Below are 22,001 nucleotides of genomic sequence, written 5' to 3'. Positions count from 1 at the left end.
GGAAGGCTCGAGGGGCAGGGGAACACACAGGTACACACATCCACAGAGAAATAAGAAATGGGAAGGAAAGATGGAGAGACCCAGACACCAACAGGCACAGATGAGGAGAGAAGTTAGAGGGTCAGAAAGGCACCGCAGAGAGTGAGACACACAAGAAACCTCAGACCACGGTCCTGAATCTGCATCCCCTTCCCTCTGGCTCCAGTTCCCCCAAAGCTGTAGGTCCCCCACTCCCCAGGCCATGCCCTGGACTCTGGCCCCTCCCCCATATTGTGGTTTTGGGGGGCTCTGTGTGTTCTTGCATGTTGGGGTCTGTGAGGGCACAAGGAGGGGGCACATCCCACTGGCAGAGGGATCAGGAACAGCCCCTCTCCAGTGAGGGAAAGCTGCCAGTCCCCAAGGTGACCCAAATTACCACTGTCCCCCAATCCTCCCCTCACCTGTACGGCCTGAGGGTCTGAGGGGTCCACAGCCACAGCCAGCCGGGCCTGGGTGTCGATGATGAGGTAGCTGTAGTTGTCTGAGAGGACAGGGATGGGAAGCACCTTCACTCCTGGAGGACAGAGATGGGCTGTGGGCGGGGTTCCGGCCAAGGAGCCCAGCGATTGGCGGTGGGGGAGGTTGCGGGGGGGTGGTGGTGGTGGTGGTGGTGAGTGGGCGGTATACGATGCGGGGAGGGTGGGTGGGCACAGCTTGGGGCCACGCGGCCCGGGGCAGCCAGAGCTCACCGTTGAAGAGGCGGGGCTGGGTTCTGGAGTGGCCTTTGGGGTAGCGATTCCGAGCCCTGCGCAGCTGCTGGCGATAGAAGAGGTACCCCAACCAGGTGCGGGTGTACAGACTGTACCTGCAGGGCGGGAAATCTGCGCTCAGCTCCGCCCCCCGCACGCTCGGCCCCGCCCCCGGCGCAAAGGTCCCGCCCCCACACCCTTGGCCACACCCCCAGTCCCCGCGTCTCTCCGGTCACTGTGTGCCTACTGTTTGCCCTGCTTAGTCGTCAGGCCAAGATAGAGAATGGGACAGACACACCCAAAGCCCCAGGGCCATCCGCGGAGATGGGAACGCAGGGATTCACGGAAGGGACTCGAGAGGGTGAGGGGTTTATTCCACAAACGGTGTAGGAGTTACGCAGCTGAAACGAGGTGTAAAAAAGTAGTTTCAAAGAGCAGGAGAGCATCACATCACGCGAGGAGCTGCTGAGCCAGATTCTTTGCCCCATCACCCCGTCTGCGCTCCTCAGCCCGGCTGGGGTGGGGCCCGGGAATTTGCATTTCTAACAAGCTCCAGGTGATGCTGGTTGCTGGGGCCCGGGAGCCCCAAACTCCGAGAGCCTCTGGGGCGGAGGAAACAGGCAAGGCCCAGAGGCAGCAGACAGCAGGGCCGTGTTTGGGGAAACTATAGAAAGTGCAGTCTGGCCGGTTGGAGGAGGAAGTAGGGAGTAATGAAGCGGGATGGCCTGACCGCTCTCCGTCTTCTCACCATGTCAGGCCGTCCCAGGCTACATATGGAAAAGGCGGAAAAACCCGACACAAAGAGGGGTCTTATGACTAACAGAGTCCTCCAAACACAGGACGGCAGCATGCAAGGAGAGCCGCAGGGGCATGTGTGAGAAGCGCAGTCGCGCAGGGCCCCACGGTGGGCTCAACGCTCCACTGCCACCATCTTGAAATTCTTAATGATTTTGCCCTTGGCTGTGTGTCCCGGAAGTGAAGAAAGTGAAGTCGGAGGCCACACAATTTGCGCATGCTTGGTCCCTGATGCCCCCCTCCCCCATTCACGGTGCCAAGGATCACAGGAATATGGTGGCCCCACCATGGTGGGAATTCAAGACTCAAATGGGTTCCAAGGTGACTACACACCTATGACTGGGTGAGGGCCCGAGAGGCCACTCCTTTGGTCCAAACCAGAACTTGTTTCAAATGCAGGAAGAAGGTGTTCTAAGAAACACAAATGACCAAGAAATCCTGCCCCATCCTTTCACTTGTGTTACTTCCCTGTAAGATCCATTTTGGCTGCAAACCTTGCTACAGGAGGCAAGGGATAGAGGGTAGCCCGACTGTCCTGTCCCTTCCGTCCACCCTGGCTCATTAGTAATCCAAAGGCGGATGGGGCTGCAGAATGTGGGCGTACCAAAAGTGAAAATAGAAACAGGTAATTCCGTTCTGTGCAGCATTTCCACTGCTTGGGTAAGAACTAAATACATATCTGCATACAAGCTAGGAAGGTGAATTGCAGTTTCGGTGATTTCATATGTGACTTAAATGTCTTATATTTGCATTTGAAACGGATTGTACAAGGGTGCCTGGGTGGCTCAGCGGGTTGAGCCTCCCACTCATTTCAGCTCAGGTCCTGGCTTCAGCGTCAGGGAATAGCGCCCTGTGCTGGGGATGAGGCCTGCTTGGGATCCTCTCCCTCTTAAACAAAAACAAAAAACTGGGATTGTATAATAATAAAGCAAAAGGCAAAATTAATGCTGATAATTTAGATTTTTAAATTTTCTTTACCTAGGCTGATGTTAAGTAGCAAATGAAAAACATCAGGACAAGAAATTGTAGAAGAAAGGAAAAACTTATATTTTAGAATTTTTTTTTTAAAGATTTTATTTATTTATTTGACAGACAGAGATCACGAGTAGGCAGAGAGGCAGGCAGAGAGAGAGGAGGAAGCAGGCTCCCTGCTGAGCGGAGAGCCCGATGTGGGGCTCGATCCCAAGACTCTGGGATCATGACCTCAGCCGAAAGCAGAGGCTTTAACCCACTGATCCACCCAGGCGCCCCGATATTTTGAATGTTTCATGGCAACTTTTTCCTGCTCTTTGAGGAAGAGGCTCCGGATTCCATTTTCCACTGGGCCCTGCGAATACTGTGCGCAGCCCAGCCAGCACAGGACCAGCCACCTCAAGCTGTCTCACACCTCAGCCTCTCAGAAGGAAAAATGAGACCAGGGTGGGGTGCTGGGCCAGGAGCGGGGGGCTTACAAAAGCCTCCTGTGTCCATGTTTAAGGTTATCCAGCAAGTCAGTCAGAAAAAAATCTGGCTGATTAAGACTGAGACAAAGAAGGGGCATCTCGGTGGCTCCGTTGGTTAAGTGTCTGCCTTCACCTCAGGTCATGATCTCAGGATGCTGGGATGGAGCCCCATGTTGGGCTCCTTGCTCAGCGTGGAATCCGCTTCTTCTTCTCCCTCTGCCCCTCCTCCCTGCTTGCTCACTCTCCAGCTCACTCTCTCTCTCTCAAATAAAAAAAATCTTAAAAAAAAAAAAAAAAAGGCTGAGACGAGTCGAGGTGCAGGGTTGGGGGTAGATGGTGGACCCTAAAGGTCGACGGAGATTTGCTTTGTCTGTCTTGGGGCGGAGGGGGCAGGGACAGCAGCTCTTGAGGCCCCTCTGGGAAGAGCTAGCTCATTTGTCTACAAATAAGTTGGTCAAAAATGAGCAGGTTTCCATGACTGCATTAGAGATTAATCATTGCCGTTCCTGCTCCAGGTGCCTGTGCACCTGTGTGTGTGGGGAATTTGGATACCCTGTGGCAGGGTTTTGCCATGCTTTCTGTGTCTTTATGTCCAGTTTCCATAGGCTCCTAACCTCCCTTCCTCTTTCCTCCCTCCCTCCCTTCCTTCAGACTTTATTTATATATTTGACAGAGATAGAGAGTACAACCAGGGGGAGCAACAGTGGGAAGGGGAGAAACAGGCTCCCCACTGAGCAGGACCCAGGAATTAGGACCCCAGCTGAAGGCAGATGCCCAACCAACTGAGCCATCCAGGAGGCCCAGCCCTCTTTCTGTTTCATTTTCTTTTTCTTTTCTTTTCTTTTCTTTTTTTTTTTTTTTAAGATTTTATTTATTTATTTGACGGAGAGAGAGAGAGACAGTGAGACTCTCAGGAAACCAAGCAGGGGAAGCAGGAGAGGGGAAAGCAGGCTTCCCACTGAGCAGGGAGCCTGATGTGGGGCTCAATCCCAAGATGCTGGGATCATAATCTCAGCCAGAGGCAGTCACTTAAACTGAGCCACCCAGGCGCCCCTCTGTTTTCATTTTCAAATCAGTTCCAGATCTTCCCACTTTCACCCATTCAACGGTATTTAGTGAGGCCTGGCTTTGCTTTGGGCGGAGTAAGGCAGAGTCACTGCCCTCTGGCAGCTTATAGGCTAGTGGGACAGACAGGATGACAAATACATTGTCAAGTCAAGAGGATAAAACCAAATTGGGCAACAGAACAGAGAACGGTGACCTCAAGGAAGGCTGCTCTGGAGGTGACATTTCCAAGAAGCAAGGGAGCACTCGGGGCCAGAATCTGGGGAAGGCTTACCAAGAACTGGACTGACAGGAAGTATAAAAGTCCCCACGGGGAGGAAGGGAGCCAGCTGGCAGGGGCTGCTGACTCCCTGTTCTATGCTGTTGTAATCACAGAGTCGGCAGGACAGACATGCCCAACAGGAAGGGACTGGTTGGGACAACATAAATATTCTGGACTGCACTTTAGACCAGAAGAGGAATGTTAGTGGGACAACTGGAAAAATGTCAGTAAGGTCTGGAGAATAGTTAAGAGTTTATATGGAGGGGCGCCTGGGTGGCTCAGTGGTTTGGGCTGCTGCCTTCGGCTCGGGTCATGATCTCAGGGTCCTGGGATCGAGCCCCGCATCGGGCTCCCTGCTCCGCAGGAAGCCTGCTTCCCTCTCTCTCTCTCTCTCTCTCTGCCTGCCTCTCTGCCTACTTGTGATCTCTGTCTGTCAAATAAATAAATAAAATCTTAAAAAAAAAAAAAAAGAGTTTATATGGACGTTAATTTAACATCTTGGTTTTGCTGTCTGTGGTTATGGGAGACAGAACATTCAGGGGAGCTGGGTGAGAGGTCTTTGGGGGATCCTGTGTACTGTTTCCACAAGTCTGAAATTATTTCAGAATGAAAACTCAAAAGATCACAAATAAGTCAATTAAATCATTTTCCTCTGTGCCCCGACACCACCTCGCATCCATGCTCGGAGTCCCGCTCCTGACCTCACTCCTTCCGACTTAGACTTATGGGAAGGGCCCGGGCCCCAGCAACAGAAAACTCTGGGTGCCAGTTATGGCTTGGTGCTCCCAGCCCTGTCTCCTTGAGTGAGTTACTGGTCTCTTAGATCGGCTTCCTCATCTACAAAGTGGCGACACCAAGACTTAGTCCTGCAGGACTGTGTGAACATTCAGAGACATACAACGAGATAACAAGTGTGAATAGTCTGCCAAGGGCCGGGTGGGTGGAAGGTTTAGCAACTGTCACTTCCTTCCCGAATTCAGCTAGGCCCCCATCACGGCTGTTGGAAATGGCTGTCCACATTCAGGAGGGACTGATAGTTGTTGCCTGTCTTCCCTTACTGGATGCTTCTTAGGAGTGCTTTCTCCCCAAGAGAAGGTCAAGTCCATGAGGACAGGGGCCGTGCACTGGGAGGCTGCAGTTAACAAGGCCCCCTTCATGCATTCACTGTCTTCTGCAAACCTTGCTTCACGTGCTGGGCGCCGGGCAGACAGCAGAGAGCAAGGCAACTCTGGGGGGCTGACAGAGCCAAACTAGGAAATGCATTAATGAGAGGCAAGTGGTAGAGTGCAGCTGGCGAGGGAGGAGAGTCTGACTGTGGAAGGCCTGGCTCTTCCCTGAGGGTCACACTGGAGCCGGGAGCCCAAAGGAGAGAAGGAGTGCAGACTGTCCGAGCAGTCCTCAGGCCCCGAAGCAGGAAGGCATATTCTAGAAGTTGCCAGGCAGGGCTGGAGGGATGGAGAGTCCCAGGGAAGGGGTCAGCGGAGTGGTCAGGGGCCAGGCCATGGTGGGGCGGACAGAAATTGCTGGTAGGTTTTAAAGCAGGAGGCACATGCTTTGACTCCCTTTCTAAGAGTTTGCTGGCCTGCCGTGTTGGAGGGAGCGGTGAAAGGCAGCAGAGTGGCAGGTGGCAAGAGGAACTGAGTTGCCAGTGGGGGACCTGACCAGGGCTTGGACTGGAGGGGTCAGGTGGAGGTAGGTGGGAACGGATGCCAGACCTGAGATGGGTGCGCTGCTTGGCTGTGGGGGAAGGCACGAGGTGGCCTCATGGGCCTGAAGTCTGGGTCACTATACAGAGCAGGGGACGGCTGGCTTGGGTGAGAGGCAGGGGCGAGGACGCAGGGACCCTGGGACCCTGTCCCTAGGCCTGCTTTTTCCCTGACAAAGACTTCTGTGTGACTCTCTCCAGTCTCAGAGCTGTGGCTCCTTCCTCCGCCTGCTGTGCTGCAGGCTGACTGGCTCAACTGCCAGGAGCCCAAATCCATGCTTGTCAGCTCCTCCCCTTACCCCCTACAGCCTCTCTCTCTCTGGGAAAGGCCTTGTCACTCTCCCAGGGACACAAACTTGAGCTGGCATTTAACTCTCTCCCCTGACACACACGCTACCAAAACCGAATCCTCTCAGTTTCCCCTCCCCCAAGCCTCAGCATGGGTCTCGCTTGGGAACAGGCCCTGGGAGCTCTTCAGCAGGCCCTTGCGAAAGCCTTTCCTCAGCTCTCCGCCCAAACCGCAAACCAATGGAAAACTTGAAGTTCTCAGATCGACACCTGAATGAGCCCCGCTCTTGCTTGGGAGCCTCCAGGGGCTCCCCGCTGGTGACAGGAGTGTGTCCCACAACCAGAATGGTCTAGAGCACCAGGTCTCAACGTGCACGAAACTCAAATACACATTAAGCTAACAGACATGCTACCAGGGAAACAGACAATCTGAGAGTAGTTATTAAAACTGTCAAAGCAGGGCGCCTGGGGGCTCAGTCGGTTAAGTGTCTGCCTTTGGCTCAGGTCATGATCCCAGGGGTCCTACTCCATGCTCAGGGGGAGTCTGCTTCTTCCTCTCCCTCTGCCCCTCCCCCACTCCTGTGCCTATGCGCTTGCTCTCAAATACATACATAAAATCTTTAAAAAAATAATACAAGATAAATAAAAATGTCAAAGTACGCAAAACCACTATGCAGATTGCCTGGGGATACAATCGGGTGTAGGGAAAGAACCAAGGTGGCTGAGCGGACAGTCACTGTACAGCTCAGCAGGGTTCCCACGCAGGCAGGGAGGAGGTTGGCTAGGAGGTGGGCACAGAGACTTCACCGGTCCGTGATATTTTGTTGCCGAAGCTAGGAGGTCGGGGAGTTGCTATATTCTCTACCTGCTTTTGCACGCCTCAGACACCTCCCACCAGCCTCGTACTACCATTGTGCCTGGCTCCTGCTCTCTGGCCTCGAATACCCTCCAGGCCTTCTCCATTAACTAGACCCCTAAGTATCCTTCAGAGCTCGGCTCAAGCCCCCCTCCTGATGGCCGCCGCAGAAAGCCACCCTCTTCTGCTCCATCTGGAGCCCTCGGCCTCCCCCTACCCCCCCTCCCCTACCCGGGGGGGGGGCAGGAGCTGAGGCCCCCAGTGGTAGGGCCTTATCCACTTCTACCAGGTGTCTAATCAGTGCCATGCACGGGGTAGATGGACTCGGCTGGTGACCCAGTCTGCTCCGCGTGGCTCCTCTGCACACACCCCCCCCCCCGGAGTACCCCAGCACCAGCACAACACAAACTGGCTCTCAGAGAATGCTGGCTTAGTGGCCAGGAAAGGCTGGGGTTGTGGGGCAGGGGAGGCCAGTATGCAGGTGGGAAGCAGCAACCTGGAGGAGAGAAGGCTCTATCCACTCAGTGGGCCCCACGTCCGCCTGTGGACCTTGTGAAGTCTGGTGGGGGCTTGGGAGGCCCAAGTTGCAACCACCTCTGCCCCTGCTCTCCCCTCCCCTGCTCACCCACTGGCTGTCCAAGTCCCTCCCTCTCCCTGCAGCACCCACACACCCGGCCCAGCCGGGTGCTCTGATAACCAGGTCACCTAGAACCAAGGGCATGGGTGGGGCTGTGTCACAGGGCACAAAATCCCAACCTCCCAGGCTCTGGGGTCGGGGGCCCAGGGCCACTAAATGGAGGAGATGGAGGGAGCCCTGGACGGGAAGGGGGGGGTCTGTCCACGCAGGTTAGAGCGTGCCTCCGCAGCTCATGGGCTTATCTCTCCCCAGCCACACCCCCGGGCAGCCCTGAGCTCAAAGTCTCCCATCAGTCATCTCCTGTCCCCCTCCAAACAACCTGGAGGCAGCTACTATTCGTTCCTCCATGGTCTAGACAAGGACACGGAAGCCCAGAAATGTGGGAAAGTGTCCACCCAGATCACAGCAAAGCGAGCGAGGGGCAGAGATTCAACCCCGGCACCCTGATCCTGGAGGTCACATGTGTGACTGCTGACATCCTCCCCAAATCCTGAAGGAGGGCAGAGGATGACATGAGTGGGCCTGAAGTATTTTCAGGTCGACCCACCTCCTCTGAGGGCCTCTGTTGAGAAAAATGCTCCATCACGGTGGTTTCAGGGACCCAGACACACAGCCCGGATCTGGCTGCTGGGACCTCTTAGGTCACTGATTTTGGTCTTTTCGAGACCAGACTTGAGCCGACCTCATTACACGTGCCACATTTCGCTGATGAATGGAGGCTCAGAGACCCCACAGCCCTCCGGGGAAGAAACCCTGAACTGGAGAATCTTGAAGGTCCCTTTCAATTCAGGGCTCTGATTCCTAATCCTGGGTTTATGACGGCGTTGATGGTTCCCTGGGCAGAAGAGCAGGAAAATAGAACAGATCCCAGCCAGGAGGAACATGTGAAAGGGAAGGAGTCACTGGGAAGAAGAATCTGTCTCATCTGCTAGCTCCCCCACCCCCAAACCTTGCTGGGAGTCACTGCCCCATCAAATGGGCCCCTGTGGCTTCCTTTCTTCTGTTGCCAGAGGCAAGAAGCAGGAATGCACTCCCTGCCTCAATTTCCCTCCCTGTGAAACCAGGTGCTCCTCCCCTGTGAAGGGGCAGCTTGGCCTGGAAAGGCCACATGATTTATAAGATGCAGCTGACACCCCAGGGCCTAATGTGGGATTCAAACTCCCTGCCCTGGGGTTCCCAGGCATCAGCAGAAATCTGGAGGTGCTAGTTAAACAGGAAGATTTGTACCTTCTCCTCTTCTGCCTGCTCTCCCTGCACGCACACTCCCCACCCCCACCCCATCCCTAGACCCCATGCCCTGGCCCCTCGCCTGAATTCTGATTCAGCAGTTCTGGGGCCCAGAATACCCACTGTCACTTCACCAAAAACAAAAGTAAGTTTCTTAATTGGTCTCCTGGGACTCAGAAAAACCACAGTGCAGGTTTGGGAGGGAATTGGGGCAGACTGCCTGGGGTGATCCCCTGCAGTTGTCCTCAGGGGCCCTCCCTGAGGGGTTAGAGCTGGGACACAGCCCGGGTCACCCCAGTGAGGGGTCACAGGCACACCTTTCGCTCCCAGCTTCACTGAACAGAGCATGGGTTCTCTGGCTTGTGAGTCTGAACTTCTAGTCCCGTGGGAGGCCTGTGGGCCAGCTGGGGACTGAGACACAGCCCCTCCCCCTCCCAGACACCCAGTGCGGAGCACACAATGGAGTTCTTCTTCCCCTCCTCCCTCAGGCAGTCTCCCCATCTGGGCGAGAGAGGCCTGAGGGCTCTCAAGTGTCAGACCAAGCTCGCTCTGGGCCCTGACCTCCACTGGGCCCCAACAGGCAGGCCCAGGTTGCAGAGGCCTCTGGTCAGGGGGTACTTTCACCATCTCCCCTCATTCTCCCCCAGGACACAGCCTTACCCAGGCTTTGCACCGGATAGGGAGCTCTTTATGAAATCCAACCCAGAAAGGCCTGTCTGAGGGCCGAGGGGCCTGGAGTGCTACTGGGACGGGGCCTGCTCCCAGGACCCTTAGGAACAGAAGGAGACTCAGTGTTTGACGTTTTCTCAAAACTGAGGAAACCAAAGAAGATAATGAGACAGCTAAAAAGGCCCTAGGGAGGGAGTTTCCTGAAGCTGCCAGCAGGGCTGGAGTAGGGGGGCACTTCCCCACGCCCCGGAGAGGGGCAGTGCCTGCGTGGTCGAAACGGGCCTGCCCCGGGGGACCATGGGGGCCTTTCTCCAGTCTCCATGCCTGTCCGCAGCCCTCACAGCCCTCCCTGGACTCCATCCAGTTTTCCCCTACTGTCCCTCCCCCAATGCCAGCCCTCTTGATTGGGTCCTGTTCCCTAGGCTAGGAGTCTGACGGCGGGTGGGGGGAGCGAGGAATCAGACCTGTGGAAACCTAATGGAAGAACAAACCAGGATGGGCAGTGAAAGCTCTAAGGGGAAAGCCAGAGCCAAGGGCACGCTGGAGGCAGAGATGAACTTGGACTGGGGAGCCTGGGCAGGCTTCACGGAGGAAATGGCACCTGTGCCAAGCTTTTCATTCACTCAGAAAACATTTAACAAGGGCCAGCTGTGTGCCTGGAACTGTTCTGGACACTGGGATACATTACTGGAAGAAATTTCTCCCCTCCTGTGGCTCATATTCTGGTTGGGCGAGGAAACCAATAAACCAACAGACGAATCAGTACATAGGATGCCCTATGGTGCTATGTATCACGGAGAACAATGAAGCAGGTTCCCCGGGATAGAACCCAGGAGTGTGAGCGTTGTTTTTTTTTATATGGGGTGGTCAGGGTAAGACTCCCCAGTAGGGTGAAATTTGAGCAGAGACCTGAAGGGAGCAGGGCAGCAAGCCATGTGGCCATCTGGGGTAAGAAGGTTCTGGAAAGAGACAACAGCAATGAAAGAACTCAGAGGTAAGACTGTCTTAGAGGGTTTGGGGGAAGAGCCAAGTGGCCCAAGGAGGCACTGCAGAATGCGCCAGGGAGAGAGCACAAAATGTGGGCTGGGGATTGGCTGGTCACACAGGACTTCAGCTATTCTGGAAGGATCTGAGCAGAGAATGGCACACTTCTGACTTAAATCTTAATGGTTTCGTTCTAATTGCTGTGCTGAGAACACTTTGGGGTACAAACGCCAAAGGTAGCAGTTTACGAGGCCAGGCAGGAGAGGACCCCGGGCTGGCCCAGGGAGACAACAGCGGAAGCAGGGATAGGTGTGTTCAGATTTGGGATGATATTTTATTATTTATTTATTTATTTATTTTAAGTGTACTCTATACCCAACACGGGGCCCAAGATCGAGAGTCGTATGCTCTACAGACTGAGCCAACAGGTGTGCCTGGATATCTTCTGAAGGTGAGCTTTGAGCGAGCAACAGCGTCTGACAGGTAGAGACAGACAGAGGAAGGAAGGTCTGACTGGCCCCAGAAGGAAGTGTAGAAAGAGCTCAGGGCCTGCGGAAGATGGCACTGGGTAGGTCTGCAGGGGTGAAGGAGGGTCCCAAAGGCCTAGGTCGGGGTGTCAACTCCATTTTGTAGGCAATGTGGCTTGGGGATGAGGGTTCCCACTCAGAGCCACGCTTTGGAAACTACCTTGCGGCAGAGGGGCCACTGTGGATGCTGGGGCTGTAGCTCCCCAAGGTCCCAAAGGCCGGCCGAAAGGAAAAGGACAGGCCATATTGGGGACGGCCCAGCCCACTGCCTCCACGAAGCCTTCATTCCTGTCACAAGCGGTGGGTCATTTACCCTGAGGCCCTCAGCTCGGGATTCTTGCCTTTCCTTGAAATCAAGCCAGTGGGCCTCACAGGCCCCAGAGAAGCAGGTTCCTCTTGCGGAAATAGAGCAAACAAGATTTGTCCCAGGGACAGTTGGTTCAGGAGAGTCAAGAAAGACCCCCTCGGGGGCACCTGGGTGGCTCAGTGGGTTAAAGCCTCTGCCTTTGGCTCAGGTCATGATCCCAGGATTCTGGGATCGAGCCCTGAATCGGGCTCTCTGCTCAGCAGGGAGCCTGCTCTCCTTCCTCTCTCTCTGCCTGCCTCTCTGCCTACTCGTGATCTCTGTCAAATAAATAAATAAAAATCTTAAAAAAAAAAAAGAAAAAAAGAAAAAAAAAGAAAGACCCCCTCGGCCTAGGTAGGAATGAAGAAGGGTTTAGTCAGGGAGTGCAGAAGGGCTCTGGCAGCTAGGACTGTCTACCCCCAAAGGCTGGGTGCCATCTGCTTTCCCAGTTGTGCAAGATGTCCCAAGCCCTGGATGAGCTCAGTTTTGTGTCCTATTCACCCCTGCCTCTGAGGAGGCTCTGCTCAGGCCCCGATTCTGCAATACCTTCTTGACTACCACTGAGAAGGCAAAGGGGCAAAAGGGAAACAGAGGCACAAAGCAGGGGGCACATATGGGAGGGTCCCACGCTCCCGATCCCAGCCTCCTCAGGCACCCCCTGACACTCCTGGGGAACTTGTCCTGTCCTGCCTCCCACCATGGTTTGGGTCCCTGTCCCTGCTCCTTTCCCCTCTTTCTTGAGGGCAGCACCCAGACTCTGTTCCTATCTGTGATACCACAATCCCAACCCAGAAGAGTTAGGAGTTCACTGGAGGAATGGAGGGATGTGGGATCTCCTGAGGGTTGGGTGGACAGGACAGTCTTGGAAAAGAGAAGTAAGAAAGGAAGCTCTTGAAGGAGCCTGGCCAATGCCTGCCGCCCCCACCCCCCAGCCATGCTCCATGCTAGAGAATGAGCCATTGCTAACATTTCCGAGCACTTACTATGAGCCAAACCCTGTGCATTTCTATGCATACTTTCATTTGATCCTCATGGGATGCCCATGAGGATGGTACCATCACCATGCCCATTTTACAAATGCAGACAACCGAGGCACAGAGAGGTTGAGTTATCTGTTCAAGGTCCAATGGCTGCTACACAACAAACCTAGGACTCAAAAGCAGATTTGTCCAACCCCACATGCCATGTACTACCTGTCTCCCCTGCCCTGCCGAGTCCCCAAGTGTGCGTGTCTATCTCAGGTTAGCTTAGATATACAATCCATGATGCCCATCCATCCCCATCCCAAGACAACGGTAATTTTTTTAAAGATTTTTAAAAAATTTATTTGACAGAGATCACAAGTAGGCAGAGAGGCAGAGGGTGGGGCGGGCGGTGGGGGGTGGGGGGTGGGGTGGGGTGGGGGTAGCAAGCTCCCTGCTGAGCGGAGAGCCCAATGCAGGGTTTGATCCCAGGACCCTGGGATCATGACCTGAGCCTAAGGCAGAGGCTTTAACCCACTGAGCCACCCAGGTGCCCCAAGACAACTGTAATTATGTTTGAGGAAAGCCCTTTATAAAATCGTCCAACACCAGTGATGATTGTTATTAATGATAATAATTGCTCCTCTCTTAGTATTTCCATCACCTGCTTTCCAACCCCCAAAGGAACCCTCCATTTGGGGTCCTCCCAACCACATGCTTAGGGTGGAGTGTGCCCCTGCACTCTGCCCCTTCCCATCACAGCCTGTCCCATCCCATCCCACACCTCCCCTCCTCTCCATCCTTCCTGGAGGCCACCCCCAGTAACAACACCTGCCCATTTCCCCCAGACCATTTCCTGCTCACTCTCCCTTGTCCCTCCCAGCAGCCAACAGCCTCTCCCCCAAGGGACTGAACTGATTGTTTCCCAGACCATGGAGGGGCAGGATCTGGAATTCTGATTCCAGGCACGCCCTTCTGCTCTGCAAATTTGGGGAGTTGATTCCAAGGCAATAAGGAGATCCAGACAGGAAAGTCCAATAGGGAAACAGAATTCCGAAGAAGTTCTCTGAGAATTCCAAGTTTTGAGATTTGGAAACTTCCAGATCCTAAGTTCTAGGAATACTCAGACCCTCAGGATTCGGAGAAGGCGATCTTGGAAATTCTTATTCCAGAACTTTTGATTCCAGTTCTTTGTGGAAACCTTTCTTTTCCACTTCCTCAGGCCATTTGTATGACTTCAATGTGACTAGTTTTGAAAACAAGAAGAAAATTTAAAAATTTATCTCCACACAGAGCTGTGAAATTCCCAGAAATTTTATCGGGAAATTTTTTTTAGGTCCCAAACATGAAATTATTTAAATACCTGTAAATCTCATTATTTAATGCTTTTTGCAGAGCAATGGTGACTTGGAGCATTATCAAGAATGTGACCAGTGTTGGGATGCCTGGTTGGCTGAGTGGGTAGAGCATGTGACTATGGATCTTGGGTTGTGAGTTTGAGCACCAAGCCCTATGTTGGGTGTAGAGATTACTTAAAAAAAAAAAGAAAGAAAGAAAAAAAATCTTATAAGAAAATGCAACCAGTGTTCAAGAGTTTAGAGATGTGAATGCCCCAAAGCCGCACCCATGCAAGATTCTGTCTCCCCTCATGTTCTTCCACTTTTCCTCCAATTAGCCCTTGTATCTGTACCCCTTAGACTGAGTTTCAGTAGAACCCTAGGGCTGAAGCTTCTTTCTTCATTTTTTTTTTTTTAAGATTTTATTTATTTAGTTGACAGAGATCACAAGTAGGCAGAGAGGTGGGGGGGGCAGGCTCCCCACTGAGCAGAGAGCCAGATTCGGGACTTGATCCCAGGACCCTGAGCTCATGACCTGAGCCAAAGGCAGAGGCTTTAACCCACTAAGCCACCAGGGAGCCCCAGAGGTGGTCTGGGGAGGAGGGATAAATTGTACAATGTACCCTCTCTGAAGCTCAGGAAATTCCCAGCCTTAGGCCCTCCCCCAAACCTGGCCAGTGGCCAGGGCTCCCACAGTTCCCATCACCATCATAGTTGTCCTCAAGCTTGAGGTCCTGTCCCCTAGGCCTGCTGGCTGCGGGAAAGGATTGGGGCCCTAGGAAGCCTTCTTGTGGTTCCCCTCCTGCCTCTTAGTGTCTCCATGGCAGATCAGAGCTGGTTAGCCCCCTAGTCTAGCCCAGGAAAGGGGAAAAGTAGGGAGAAGGAAAGAGTGAGGACTGGGGGAAGGGGATAGGAAAAAGTCATTGGAGGTCGATGAACTTCCCCAAGCTGATTGAGGAGGGTTGGATTTCACAGCCTGGCCTTCCGACACGGGCCAGGGTAGGGGAGTAGAAGGAAAGAGACAGACCTGCAGAGTTGGGATTCTTGCTTGGGAGAGAAGAGCTGACAGAATGGGGGGGGGGGGGGCTGGGTGATGGGGAGAAAGACAGGGACACATGGAAGCAGCTGGCAGTTTCAAGTGACACTGATGGTCTGAGGCATTCCTTCTCTCCTGCACCTGCCCTCCTTTTCCAGCTCCCTGTCTCCGGCCCCTCAGCTGGCTCTTTTCCCCAGATGCCCCCTTTCCCTGGCCACCCTAGCCTGCCCCTCCAATACCTCCCCAGCCCATTCAATTTTCCAGCGCCTCCCCCCCCGGCCCCCCCGCCCCCGACTCCTGCTCTGCTCAGTTCCCCCAAGTCAGTGGCTTCTCCAGCCCGCCTCTTCGCTCTCTCTTCTCTGGCTCTGGATGCCCCAGCCCTCGCTCCGTCCAAACCCTCGGGCCGCCCCCCGACCCCCGACCCCTGCCTCTCGGTCCCCTCTCCCCTGCGCGCGCGCCTTCCCGAGCCCCGCATCCCGTCGCCGGAGCTCGGCACTAACCCGATTCGGAAGAGCAGCCGCTTGCTGCGCGCCATAAAGAGGCCGCGGAGGGTCCGCCGCGCTCGGCAGCTGCGGGGGCTCACCAGCAGGACGAGGACAAGGAGCAGCAGCCCGCAGCCGGAGACCCACAGCCAAGGCGCAGACCAGCCCTGCCAGGCCATGCTGGGGGCAGGCGCCCGCGGCTGACTGGGGGCGGGCGGGGCGGGGCGTTGCTAGGCGACGGCTCGGCCCAGGCCCCTTCTCGGGGGATCTGCGGGGTTGGGGCCCCGCCCCCTGCACTGCCAGCCGGGGGGCGAGGAGGGGCATTTTGGCCCCGCCCCACTCTGCGACTCGCGTTCGAACCCTCCCCCTCGCTACTCTCGGCGCAAGCCCGGAATGCCACCCGCTGGAGGCGGCCTGGCCCCGCCCCCGCCGGCTGACCCGGGGGCGGGGCCCGTGGGGCGTCGGACCTACAGGGATTTGAGGGCTCGCCGGGTGCCCGCGCACCCACGTCTCCTCCGCACCCCCACCCCCGACATCCTCCCACCTTCCCCCAACAAGAGGACTCTGGGAGAGGCCCCGGAATGGTCCTCTTGGCAGGAAACCCTAGACCGAACTTTTTCAGGTGGAAGAAACCTGGAAGATCCTGTGGGTTAACGGCATTCATTCATTTATTTGTTCACTAAATTACTATTCTGTGCCCTCCTTTGCGCCAAGCACTGGGGATGCAAGGGTCAAAGACACACAGCCACTATATTCCTGGAGCCTGCAATCTAGAATCTGGCAGGGAAACAAACCAAATAAGCCAACAAACATAATTATATACGCATTTATTTATATCTATATACACACATATATACACCACACACATATGTACATACCTGTGTGTGATTACAAACTGTGCTCTGATAAAGGGATCGAGCACAGGGGGCAATGATAAGGAGGAAAGAGGACCAATTTAGATGGGCCAGGGCCTCCTTAAGCTGGTGACCTGTAAACCACGCGCCATTAAGGATAAGAAGAGACGACAAAGGTCAGAGGGCGTGATTCAACCAGGATTAGGCAACAACCGGGTGGCAGAGACAGGAGAAAGACCTTGGTATCCTGCCTTCCAAGCCCAGTGGGATTTCCACACCATTCCTCCCCCTTCCCTCCCCCCTCCTGCCCCCTGCACTGCTGCCTTCCTGATGGGTTCCAGAAATTGTTGAGGTCAGTGGGAGGGAAGTGGATGCAAGGGCAGGCATGGTGACATCGACAAATTTGGCAAAACTTTCTGGCTCCAGCCCTAGGGCTGGCCCAGCTGGAGAAGGGAAAGAAATGTTGCCAACAGTCAAGTGAGCTCTCTCTCCTGCTGGGAGGGGTTGGGGAGGGAAGCAGGTGAGGCAGTGCTCTTGTTTTCTTCCCTGCAGCCTGCCCATGGGCCCAAGAAGCTGGCTAAACTGACCCCCGAGTCATGAACTGTCTCTCTCTGATGGACATGTCTGGGGCCCCAGCGTGGAGAGCATAGACGGATGGGCTCATCATGCACAATGAATTGGAGGCGTCATCATCATCCTTCCAAAAAGCCAGGAGGTGGGTTGATTTATCCCTAAATGGAACTGTAATCCCAACACATAATCCTGGTTTCATTCAGAAACCCCAGATGTGGACTTTCTCTTACATGGATACATCCTGAGGGCCAGAACCTATGGCCTGCTCCCTTTCTGTCTCCTTGCCCATAGTTCAGCTCCTTCTTGGGGGGCCTGGCCCACCAAGAGTCTGAATAAACAAGTGTCAGATAGAATGGCATTAGGCTCCCAACTGTGATTAGCTCCCCACCTGTGAGTACTGGGCAAGACCAGCAGGCTACCTTGTAGAAGTCCCTTCCAGGCCAGGGGACTTCATATGTCTCTAAGTCTGGGTCTGTACATGCAAAGTGAAGAATTATGAAGCTTCATCAAAAGACATTGTGAACACACCTTTCTGCAGGTAAGGCATTATATTGGGAAATTAACACAGTCTCTGTCATCTGAAACAGGAAATGCAGGCTCAGGCCTGAGCCTGCTTAGAATACAAGATGATCCAAGCCTTCATCTCCAGCCACACACACACTGACAAGATTAGATAATCATCCAAGATGCATTTTATGAAATATATGGAGCCAGGACAGGGCTGGGCATAAGGAGCGAGGGTGGGTGTTTTAGAGGTCTCACGTGGGCTCAGGAAGGCCTCCTTTCCTCCCCTGGACTGTTCTGGAAGACTTCCAACGTCTGCTCTGAATCTGCTTTTATTATATATTTATTTATTTATTTACTTTTTATTTTTTAAGTAATCTTTACACCCAATGCAGGGGGCGGGGCTTGAATTTACAACCCCAAGATGGAGAGTCTCGTGCTCCTCTCACTGAGCCAGCCAGGTGCCCCAAAATCTGCCTAGTGTCATCTCTGCTCCATGGAAATCTGTCCCAGCCAGACTGATGCCTCAGTATGCACCTCCTACTGATCTTACATCTTATATCACCTACTTGTCTTTCCCTGAATCCATCATTTGTCATTCCCTGAATCCACACCCTTGAGATTTTGACCTGCTGTGCCTTCTGCCTGGAGTATCATTCATCCTCTGTTCCCCCAAAGACTCAGATCAGATGCACTCTCTTCAAGAAAGTTCTTCTTGAACCCTCCCACCCCAGCATGGGCTTACGCATGACGCCCCTTTTGCCAGCTCTAGGTCTTGTCCGTAAGTTTATCTTTCAATACAGTGCTTCATGCTCTGTGTGTGTGTGTGTGTGTGTGTGTGTATTTGTTTACATGTCTATTTCAAGAGTCTAGAGTCTAGAAGACTTTACTCTCTTCCAGAAGAGTAGGGAGTATAATTTAATTGATTCATCTTTGAATCTCCAGTGTCTGGCGTGGTACCAGATGCATACTAAATACGGACAAATGTTCTTTGTAATGTCCTAACGCCAAAGCCCCTGCTTAGTGATGCCAAGCCTATCTCTTCCACCTTCTCAGATGCCATTCCTCCCCTGTCACCACGGACCAGCCACACTGTTCCTCAGATGGACCAGGCACACTGTTTCTCAGATGGACCAAGCTTGTTCCCACCCCAGGGCCTTTGCTCATGCTCCCTCTTGGAACGCTCTTCCCTCAGTTCTTTGAACGGGTAGCAGCTTCTCATCCACTGGGTCGGAGCTCAAAGACCAGCCCCTCTGTGATGGGAACAGCCTGTATCCTGAGCTGACTGGCGATTACATGGCTTAGCCCAGGAGCCCCCCACGGGGAAACACTGCCTCGCAGAAGACATGCGGCCAAGTCTGGAGACATTTCTGATGGTCACAAAAGGGAGGGGGAGGTGTGCTACTGACATCTGGTAAGTAGAGGCCAGGGGATACTGCAAAACATCCTGCACTGAACAGGATGGCCCCACCACAAAGAATTTTCCAGCCTTAAATGTCAATAGTTCAGAGATGGACAAACCATGGCTTACGCAAATGGGAAAATTCACCAGACAGTGCCCTAAAAATGTGTGCACTTACCATATGTAGGCTATCCATCCAATTAAAGAAAAAATGCGACCCTCTCTGAGAGGCCCTCATTGACCCCTCCATCCTGCTCACTTCCTTCATCACGCCTTCACACTGACATTATTCTGTGATCTCATCTGTCCCCCTGCTGGAATATAAGCCCCGTGAAGGCAGGGAAGGGTCTGTCTGTCTTTGCACCACGGTATTCTCAGGGGGGTGCACAATGCCTGGCTCAAAGTAGGTGACAAACATCCGGTGAGTGAAGGAGTGAATGAGAGAAACAAAGAATGAATGAATGATAATTTGGTTATTGCTGCTGAACCTGTGACCATCCGAAGACGAGCGTCCTGACCAAGTGGGCTGCGTCCCAGCAGGACGGATGTGCAGAAGCCATTCCCCACTCGGGAGGGTCGCTAGTGAACGAGAGGTGGGACAAGCCTGGGGACTGCCCGTGTTTCCTACTATGAGGGAAGGCTGCAGGAGAGCCAAGTCTGAGGAAACCCTCTTTGCCCATGACCTCCTCCCCCCACCTCGAGCAGCTTGGGGTGCACTGCCAAGGCTAAGGTTTGCCTCTGCGACTCTCCTGGGAGGGAACCCATTAATCACCTGGGTCAGACAATGGGCAGCATGTCATTCCGGCCTGTGATGGGGGGTTTTATTTTTTATTTTGTTTTATTTTATTTTTTTGATGGGGGGGTTTTAGAGTTTAACTCATGAAGAGCAAGCCTCCCCACAGGTTCCTGGGTTTCTCAACTCTGCCCCTTGTCCACTTGCCATCTTGGTTTGCCTGTCCCTGGTGTCTGAATCCTGTCTTCCCAACTGGCCTGGGACTTTCCATTAGGATCGAGAGCCTGCCTTCGTCTTGCATCATACCTCAGGCTTGGGGCCTGGCGCTTGGCTGGTGGTCAGGAAATCAGGGAATTAATGGTGGTGATGGTGATGATGACGCCGATGGCGATGAGTGGTCATGAAGGAGCGGAGATGGTTGGCACTGTCTGAATGTTAGAGAAAAGAGACATCTTGTTGGATGGGGGTGGGGAAGTGAGTTCAGCGTGGAAAAGACAGCCGGACACAGGAGTGGCGGCTAGGATTTTCTGTCCCCGCCTCAGCCCAGCCTCATACGTGCTGCCCCCACGCCGATCCCGCCCTCCCACCGTAGACCTCCCACCAGCTGTGCTGTACATTCTGGAACCCCGGTTTGTGTGGCTTCCATTTCCTTCCTCCCTCTGGCTGCCCTGCCTTCTGGAGGGGGAACCTACAGCAAGCGTGGCCCATTGGTACTTTCAGCTCAGCTGTTCTCAAACTTCAGGGAGTCTAAGAACCCCTCGGGGGAGATTGTGAAAATACAGAATCCTGGGCCTCTCCTCAAAAGATTCCAACTTCGTAGGTCTGGCCAGGGCCTAGGAATCTGCATTTAGCACGGGTAACTCTGAACTCTGCCTTGGCCTCAGTTCTGACCTCACTTCTGAGGCCTTCGGTTCAATAGAACAGCCTCCTCATGTGGTCCCAGCCTGGACGCCCCTGGAACTTGTTGCCCTCTGAACATCTCAAGTCCGGTGTCCTTCCCTTTGACCCCTCAGCCCCACATCCTCTACTCCTTTAACTCTAGCCCCTCAAACCTTGTGTTTTCTCCCAGCCCCTCCGCTCCTCCTGCCCACATTTCCTTCCCAGTGAGAACCTGGGTTCAGTCCCTTGAACCACTCACCAGCTGAGGAAGGAAGCTGAGGAACCACTCGCTGCCCAACCCGGGCCCTCCATCTTTGGCCTGCCAGGCTCCAGCCTGCCTAGACCAGCCTGACAGCCCATGGACTGCTCCACCCTCATGGACAGGACTGGAGACAAATGGCCATCCCATGTGAATGAGGGTCTCTACCGCTCAGGCTTCACTGGGATCCTCCAACAGGAATGCTTGACACAGCTTTGACTTTGCTGGGATGCCTGCTCATGACCCCCAGTTGCCATTGGAAACCTCAGGCCCACCTCCAGTTCTCTTGCTTCCAGCCAACATCCTTCTCAGAGGAAATAAGTTCTGTGCCTGCCCACCCCCTCTACAAATTTTGCTGTTTCCATATGCATTCTTAAAGGACATGCTATTAGCCTTGCTCATACCTTCAAGGGGTGTTCCTCCTGACCACTGCTTTTCCTCAACCTATGAGCAAATGTGAGTATCTCGTTGCCTTAAAAAAAACTCCCTTGACTTTGGGTCCCTTTCTGGATTCTGTTCTGCCATTTATCATGACACGACTGAGCTTCCTGAAAGTTGGTCTCCATGGGTTTAGTAGATTGTATTTCAGTTCTCAGTTCTTCCCCCAACCCCAGTTCTTAATTAATCTCTCCCTGTAAACACATCCTTTGTCATGTGACTATGCACATTTGAATAAAGGTGAAGTGTATTTATTTTCCCATACCACTGATATTGGGCTTGGTCTTATGATTTGTTTCCGCCAGTGGAATGTTAGCAGACAATGATATAAGCAGAGGTATTAAATATGTGATGGTGATTGAATCTGGTCTCTTAATGCCTTTTTCCAGGAGACCATCCCTCTGGCAGTTGCTGGTCTAAGAAGATGGAAAACACATGGAGCCCGCTTGACCCCACTCACAGCTTAGAAGCCAGCTTAGCAGAGCCCAGCCTAGATCAGCTGAAACTCCACCTACCCATGGATGCATGAGAGAGTAGTGCTTGTTGTATGCTTCTCAGTTTTGGATTTGCTCCTTATGCAGCATGATTGCAACACTAGCGGTGGAGCCAGAGGGAAGCAAAAAGGTTAGTTAGTAACAGTGCTGGAAACACAATGCTTGGAGCTACTTGGAAAAGAGCAATTTAGATCTGTGCATGGCAGAGTGCAGCAAAATGAACTGAGTGAATGAAAGTGTTAAGGACATAAAATTAAACCATATACAATTAGAGGAAATTTAAATGCATGTTCAATGTCTGGACAGTGGAAGACTTTCTACGGCAAAAAGCAATTGAAGAGTTCTTCTAATTTTTTTAGTAGGCATCTATTACTCTTAGACGAAAAGCAACTTAAGATCTAACAAGGGAAACAATTACCCTTTTAGGTACTTAAAAAAATATTAAGCTTTTCATATATTAAAAGAAAAACCATGGGATGCCTGGGTGGCTCAGTCGGTTAAGCGTCTGCCTTCAGCT

The 22,001-nt window shown here is 53.4% G+C and overlaps 1 protein-coding gene across 2 annotated transcripts in view; it reads right to left on the bottom strand.

Moving 5' to 3' along the window:
* The window catches only part of PNKD (PNKD metallo-beta-lactamase domain containing), a 61,095-nt gene that overhangs the window by 5,548 nt on the left and 33,546 nt on the right, over positions 1-22,001 (bottom strand). The window contains exons 1-3 of one of the 2 annotated variants that reach the window (XM_032354779.1): positions 15,367-15,730; positions 729-844; positions 441-553 (exon numbers count right to left, since the gene is read on the bottom strand). In XM_032354779.1, the coding sequence (XP_032210670.1) occupies positions 441-553; positions 729-844; positions 15,367-15,527 (390 nt within the window). In that variant the 5' untranslated portion in view covers positions 15,528-15,730. Of the gene's footprint in view, positions 1-440; positions 554-728; positions 845-15,366; positions 15,731-22,001 lie in introns of those variants that run through there. The other variant, XM_032354778.1, reaches the window with a different exon arrangement.

Source organism: Mustela erminea, chromosome 8 (genome assembly GCF_009829155.1).
Source record: "Mustela erminea isolate mMusErm1 chromosome 8, mMusErm1.Pri, whole genome shotgun sequence".
NCBI lineage: Eukaryota > Metazoa > Chordata > Mammalia > Carnivora > Mustelidae > Mustela > Mustela erminea.
This window is presented reverse-complemented; position numbering and strand designations above follow the sequence as displayed.